At 36.2% G+C, this 7,647-nt stretch overlaps 2 protein-coding genes across 2 annotated transcripts in view; both read left to right on the top strand.

Annotated features, from left to right (window-relative positions):
• Positions 1-7,647, top strand: part of LOC117125391 (stonin-2-like) — a 20,672-nt gene continuing 13,025 nt past the window's right edge. The window contains exons 1-3 of the mRNA XM_033271898.1: positions 1-166; positions 2,010-3,908; positions 5,994-6,152. Of these exons, the coding sequence (XP_033127789.1) occupies positions 151-166; positions 2,010-3,908; positions 5,994-6,152 (2,074 nt within the window). The 5' untranslated portion in view covers positions 1-150. The remainder of the gene's footprint in view (positions 167-2,009; positions 3,909-5,993; positions 6,153-7,647) is intronic.
• LOC117125389 overlaps positions 6,463-7,647 on the top strand; it is a 6,847-nt gene continuing 5,662 nt past the window's right edge. Inside the window, exon 1 of the mRNA XM_033271896.1 lies at positions 6,463-7,640. Coding sequence (XP_033127787.1) covers positions 7,099-7,640 — 542 coding nt within the window. The 5' untranslated portion in view covers positions 6,463-7,098. The remainder of the gene's footprint in view (positions 7,641-7,647) is intronic.

The raw sequence follows: 7,647 nt of genomic DNA, 5'->3' as shown, positions 1-7,647 counted from the left end.
ATAGCTTACAATTATTCATCGTCTCATCGTCCTCTGCTGGAGCAGGCTTTAATTCTCCAGGTATTAATAGAAAACTGGGTAGACAGTCATCCATAGTCTGTTCATGATTACTGTACTTCTGCCAGGATAACTTAGCAGAGGAAAATAAGCATGTATAAAAGATTAGGTAAGGTATAATTGATGTTCCTTGTGTATTTAATTTCTGTTGTACATAGCTATCGTACAGTGAGACAGGGAGTTTTTGCAGTGGATCTGTTGCAGACATAAATCATTGATCACTAGGCTAAAATGTCTTGGTATTATGTTTACATCAATGCTGCCTTTGTCCGGTGGCTTGAAAGATATGAAATATTACTTCAACGTTTTAGCATTATCCATGTATTGTTACGGTTTATTGAAATGGAACGCAGTTCTCCATCATGTTTATAATCATCAATACTGCCAATGTTTATTATAGTGTTGGTAGATAGTGTATTGTATTGTATTATTCTTGATCGTAAATGTAAAAAAAAAAAACCAAAATGTGAGAAAATACCTGTCTACATAAAATCATACTGCTGTACCTTAATAACAGCCTTAGAATATCTATGTTATTACAAGCCTTGTGGTGTGATTATTTTGAATGTGTATTGCTATTTTCATTGACATTAACTGTTAGAGCAAATGTAATATTAATTTATAATCCAGTATTTATTATGCACTCATATCTAGTGATGTAATCCAAGGTGTAGATAATTATTACCACCCAATCTTTGGAATCACACACCATAAATCACATCCTCCACTCCCGAGGGAATATTCCAAGCGGTGTAGGTATAAATTTAGTACCAGATAATGGACCTTTTTGCTAAACCCCACCCCCTACCTGCTAAATTCCCACAAAATGACAGAATAAACTCATGCAAACACAGGAATTTGCAGGGGCAGATCCAGAAATGTCCGAAAGTGGGGGGGGGGGATGTGCGCGCGATCGAGAGACAACATTACCCTGTATTGGTTTGGGCATGCCCCCAGGAAATTTTTGTTTTCTAAACGCCCCGGAAATAATCGCTGAGCAGTTTTTGGCGACCAATAATTTCTTTTTCTTACTTTCTTTTTATTTAAACTTTCCAAATCCACCCCTGATTTGTGGGCCAACACATTTGTTGGTGGGACAAGTGCACATTTTGTTCCCTACTCTTATTTGCCTTTGGTAGTTTTTTATTATTTAAAAATTATTATTTATGATTATTATTGGTATTATTGTTGTTATTATTATCAATTACTGAAATATTAACAAAATATTATTGTGTTATTCCTCCTCTTATCATTATTATTACTAATTTATTATAAGGCAATTCAATACATTTGTTACCATTATTATTAGCCTGTCAAATTTGGCAGATTAGAAACCTTGTATGATTAAAGAGAGTTCATCAATATAACCTTGACCTTGAATAAAACTATCTCTTTATAATTAATGAAAATGCATGCATAGTCCACTGCCTTGAAGGATTAAAATTATTGAAAGGCAGCTTTATGTAAGTTTAGTATCTATCAATTTATTAGTGGTCAGTGAGGCCATATGGATTCTACTGGCTCCAGGAGGATTTGGGAAGAATGAGGGCATACCTTGTCTCTCCCCAGCCTCCATTTTTATTTATTTTTTACATTTTTAACAATGCTCGGACTATGCTTATGATATGTTGTAAACTTAAGTTAAGTTTAATGGGAGGTCATATTGTGATGTCACTGTAAACATACATAAATTATTTTGAGTACAAAATATCAGTGGGGCCCACCCTACCTTGACAAGGTGGTTGATTAGTGGGGCTCAATTCAACTATAGCCTGAAGGATAGGCAAATCATTGTATGAAAACAAGGCCCATGACTTGTTGCAGGAAAAATAATGTTCTGGTATGTACTTTATTCTATCTTTCTCATTATTTGGATTTAATTTCACTAGCTTTTATAAACTGTAAATTTTTAATGAAGGTATATAAACAGATTTCTTTTTTGGTATTAACAGGTTCTTCAATTCGTAGTAGTGATTTAACGTCGGAGAGAAGCTGGGTCACGGATGACCGGCAGTCCGACATCATTGAGCCACATGACAGCATTTCCCACGACTACATTCGCCTCGATTCATCCAAGTCTCCAGTTCCAGAGAACTGGGTGACTTTTGAGGATAGCTCACAGCCTGTTGATCACCCACTATCACGTTCCACTCAACCAGATCGTACCGGAACTTCCAAGCCAACTGCACAAGCTCTAGCTTCAGGAACAGGAACACCTGATACTCCAACAGCAATGCCTGCCAACTGGGTCGCATTTGAAGAAGATGAGAAACGATCAACAATCCTGAGATCCCCTTTACACCAATCATTAACTGGAAAATCCACCAGTTCTCAAATATCCAGAGAGATATCACTGACATCAACCTCTGAAGAGGGAACTCCAACTAGAGTAATGCCAGAAAGGAATATTCCCTCTCGCGGAAACCCATTTGCTGAAGAGCTCCAGAAACAAAGAGATTCATCATTATTTGAACATCCCAATGTAGCTCATAAACGTCCAACTTCACCATATAATCCATTCGTAAGTGAAGATGAGGCCGCGGCTAAACATGTTCATCAGAATGTCCCACTGCCGCAGAATTGGGAAACCTTTGGTGAGGATCAGCCAGTTGTCAAAACTGTTGGAAACCCATTTCAAATGGCAAACACACAGATAACACAGTCATACCAAAGACAAGAACCATATCCAGTTGCTTCTTCTGACAGTTCTATTAAAGCCACATCTGGTGGTGCTTCACAGGGTTATGCTTCATCACAAATGTCGGCAGGGTCGAAAAGCAATTGGGATAACTTTATTGCTTCGAAAATGCAAGGAACTAAGAGCGTCGGCAGAGATCTCAGTACTGTTACGAACACTCACCAGCCTATGGAACGTAGAGCAACTCTACTTCAACAGTCACAGGGTGCTGTGTCTACTTCAGCCAGTAAACCATTTTCAACACACCCCGATACTTTGACAGGGGAAGAATTTGTAGATGAATATCCATTACCAAGCGTTGATTTAGAATTGGGATGGAACCTGATGCTAAGGCATCCAGGAAATAAGAAGATGGTAGGGTCTCGGAGATGGAAGTCTGTTTATGTTAAAATTACGAATGGGAATGTTATTCAGCTTTTTCAAAGTGAATCCTCCCACGAGCCCTTCAGTGAAGTTCAACTACAATCCAACTATGAAATTAGTGTTCCCACTTTACAACATTTTGATGGTATGGGCAAAATCCATAAACTATACCTTTTTTACATGTCTTACATAGAGAAGAGAAAGTACAGTACAAAGACACCTTTTGAAAAAATGAAAAAAGCTGATGAGCTTATGAAATTGGGGTCAACGTCTATTGTTGAGTTAAAATCTTTTGCGCAGTGCATAAATGACTCTCTTATGAGTCTACAAATTTGTAGAGAACATGGAGTACAATACCATAGTGAGTGCGTTGTATTTGATGTGGTGGATCAGTTTCGGGCTTTAATTGGTAGTGAGGGCATCGTGGAGAAACAGTCCACGACCGTTAGTATATACTGTATTGCGTTTGTATCAGGAATGCCGGACTGTGCGCTTGGATTAAATGATATCCAGAGAAAGGATTTGGAAGTGACTGCTCGGCAGGATATCATCCCAAGTAAGACCGAGAGATGGATTAAGTTGGAGGACGTGAGATTCCACTATTGCGTTGACGAGGAAGCGTATACCGACTCCCACTTGATCAAGTTTGCCCCACTAGAAGCCTGCAAGTTTGAATTGATGAGATATAAAGTGAAGTCACATTTAGACCAGACACTCCCCCTCATGGTTAGAGTGCAACTTGCAGGAGAAGGTACTCATTTACAACTGAGAGCTGACGTGATTGTTAGAGGTGAGTACATACTTGAATCAATCCTTTGGTGCTAGAAATGTTGGGCAGAGTCTGCTATACATTTACTTTATTTCAATCAAAAAGAAATTATCTATAACCATTTACTAGTACTGGTATAGGCATTTATAATGCACCTCTTCCTTGAGGTTATAAAGCGCAGTTCTTTTCCCTGGTCATTAGGTCAACATGCTTTAAGTGTTTCTGCTGGCAATCAGCACAGGAGCAGACAACCTCACCAGGTACTCATTTATAATCCTGGGTGAGAGAAGCTATATAAAGTGCCGTGCTCTAGGACACAAACAAAATGCACAGCGAGTGATTGAAACCCCAACCTTGAGGTTGGGAAACGTTCCCGCTTTAAACCGCTTCCTACAAGACAAATCTAATGAAATCTTATGAATGATATTACAGTAATATTATTGATAATGATGGTCACGATAATGATGATGATATAATGAATGTAGATTTATGCAGCGCTTTACAGGTACACCTCAAAACGCTTGAATTGTACACAAGCTCTTACAGTTAAATTTCATGTCTGCTAAGGGTTTCTTCATGCCAGCTACTCTCGTCTGTCCACAACATGACATCGTCATCGTGATGATGATGATGATGATGATGACAATGATCATAATTTCATTTCATTTCATTTATTTATTCGACCAATACACATTTACAAAAGGTACAGTACAACAAAAATTATGGTCAGGGGCAGCTTAAGCAAAATTTTACTATAACTCATTGAGAGTCAGCTGCCCCATTAATAAATATAAACATAAAAGGCATTTAAATACAATATAATAAATAGCAGAAATAGGCCTATCATAATTTAAAAAAATAAAAAAATAAAAAAATAAAAAAACAATAATAATAATAATGATGATGATGTTGATAATGAGGATGATAGTATGATGACAAAAGTTGTATATATTATGTACGGAAATTTAAATTGTATATTTTACATTAACGAAAATGGAAATGCTGATGAAAGAAGTTGTGTTAACAGCACAATAGATTTCCTATGCTTTATTGTATATTCAGACAATATAAATGCTTTTGAAATAAATGTGGTAATTTTTTTTATACTATATTATTTTAATAGTATTGGATTGATTCTTGGCCATATGGTGCAAAATTCCAACATTTTTGGTAAAGTTGCATTCAAAGCAAACATTGATTTTTATCATGTGATCATTAATACACATTTATTATTACCACCAGTATTGGAAATTTTCTGAAATATGTCTTCAATTTATATAATACTGATGTTTTAAAATGTCAACCTTAATTACTATATGTACATCAATACTGAAATGTGCACAAATGACTTTAAATACAATACTTTTTTAAAAGGTCAAATTGTAACATTGTAGCATGATCATGGAGAAAAATTATTATTTAACCGATGTTCTTGATTTAGATCTTGAGTAAATTCTATTCAATTTCCCCATTTTAAAAGGTCAATTCCTAACCACTCTACCATCACAATGAGTGAGATAAAATACAAACAGTACTGGTATTGTAAATGTCAATTTTTAACCACTGTAATCAAATGTACACAAAAGAGAATTCAATATAATACCGATGTTTTAAGTAATTCTTATCCAGTGTATCATTATAATTAACTATTATTAATACATTGTAAACATGTTCAGGTTGAATTGGAAAGGATTCATACCAATTAAATTAAACATTAGCTTTAATACAGACGACCAAAACTCCATTGATTCTACAGGTTGGATTTAATCCTATACATAGTTATGCATAACAGATTGATGGGCACATAAGCAATGTAGTGGCCCAGGATATACATTCAGGAAGGGTGGGGGAAGTTGAGACTAAGTTGTATGTGACAGGGCATCAGACATTTTCCAGTGGAAACCAATGGGATTTAATGACAAATTTCAGGTAAGGGGGCCATAATGTAATGCATTTGAAACAGGAAGAGACTTGCCCCTATCCATCCTTGCTCACAGGGTACCATTTGTAAAGTAACTGTTGTAACACCATGGTGCCCTATGACATCCTATACATTCCTGGTTGTCAAACAGCTCAAGCAAATCATTTTTTTCATATATATTTCAGGGAGCCATGACAGAATGTTGGCTAATCATAATGTTTGCTGTGACATTATGATCTACATGCCCATCCCCGAAAGCTGGGTTCATATTTTCCGTAAAAAGAAGAAATTTGGACAGAGCTCGGTAAAATCAGCAACAAAGAAATCAGGAAAGATTAAAAAAGGTAACTATATTTTAGATTAATTCTCTATATTTTTTTATAGTTTGATGATTTTAAGTTGGATAGATCTTTGTCTATTATCCTTTTTATAAATAATGCATTTTTTTTTTTGTTTTTCATCATTCCAAGTGTTTTGTTGTATTGTATAAGAAATATGATTATTTTGATTATTGTTTTAGCTTCCTCATTGAGTAGTTCATTGTTTAATTTTTCATCTCAGCTGCCCTTAATCCTACCAAGAATTCTCCATTTCTTTCTGTCATGTGTCAACGAGTTATTGCAAATCAGCTGCCTTACTGTATATGTTGTTATTTTCGCATACAGAATTTTTCGCGATTTCCAACTTTCTTGACATTTTCGCGTGTTGGTATTTTTGCGGATGCCATTTTAACAAAATGTTACATTTTAGGCCTAATGTACTGTAGCTACGATCACAAACTTTTTTGTTGTACGGAAGGCTTAAAAACGATGCGTAGGCTGCCTTTTTTAAGTTGGCAAAGTCTAGGCACTGTACTAGTAGTAGTAGGGCATAGTAGTACTGTCTCTACTAGAGTAGGGCTTAGTAGTTATTTTTGTAGGCAAAAGTAATTGTTTTTTCCAGGTCTCAAACTACGCCTGCGCTGAACGTGCTAAATGCGGCGCGGCGTAATCCATCACACGCTACAGCTGTGCTACCCGAGATTTCCGACCTATAACGGGGTTTCCCCTTTCATTCGGTTTGTTGTTTACAGTACTTCTTGAAATTTGTGGACATTTTCGCAAGTGGTGAAATTCGTGGTAAGCGCTACATTCGCGAAATTCGCGAAAATTAAACCCTCGCGTAAATAACAACTTATACAGTATTTAAATTTACAGTGCTGAGGAATTTCAGTTAGCTGTATTAGATTATGGGCCTATTTGGTAGGATGGGGAAATGGGTTGGGGATAGGGGATTGCCTCCTAAAACCCCATGGATGCTGCCACAGGCTTTAAACTTTTTTTAATCTTTTTCGAAGTTACCTCTCTAATCGTTCACAATGCACTAAATATCTCAACACTATCTCCAACTTCCGCCAGATTACTTGTGGTGTCCCCCAGGGATCCCTATTGGGCCCTCTTCTGTTCCTTTTATATATTAATGATGTTCACTTGTCTTCCAACCTTCTTTCTTTTTTGTCTTTATGCTGATGACACCACTATTCTATATTCTAACAAAAATATCCATTCCTTATTCAACATTGTTAACTCTAATTTAATTTCCACTTCCCAATACTTTGCTGCCAACAAACTTTCAATTAATCACGAGAAGTGTAGCTTCATTCTGTTTCGAAGTCCCCAAAAATCACAAACTTTCGATCCTTCGAATTTCAAAATCTATATTGATAATCACGAAATTCCCAATACCGATTTTGCCAAGTTCCTAGGAGTTTATCTTGACAGTGCATTAAATTGGAAAAAACAAATCTCCCAAATTGAAAATAAAGTATCCAAAAGCCTTGGTATCATTTTAAGGTTATCC

This window comes from Anneissia japonica, unplaced genomic scaffold, assembly GCF_011630105.1.
Source record: "Anneissia japonica isolate Jap-2015-1 unplaced genomic scaffold, ASM1163010v1 scaffold2003_len1103335_cov173, whole genome shotgun sequence".
Classification (NCBI taxonomy): Eukaryota; Metazoa; Echinodermata; class Crinoidea; order Comatulida; family Comatulidae; genus Anneissia; species Anneissia japonica.
The sequence above is the reverse complement of the archived record's forward strand: the minus strand, read 5'-3'. Positions and strand labels throughout refer to the sequence as shown.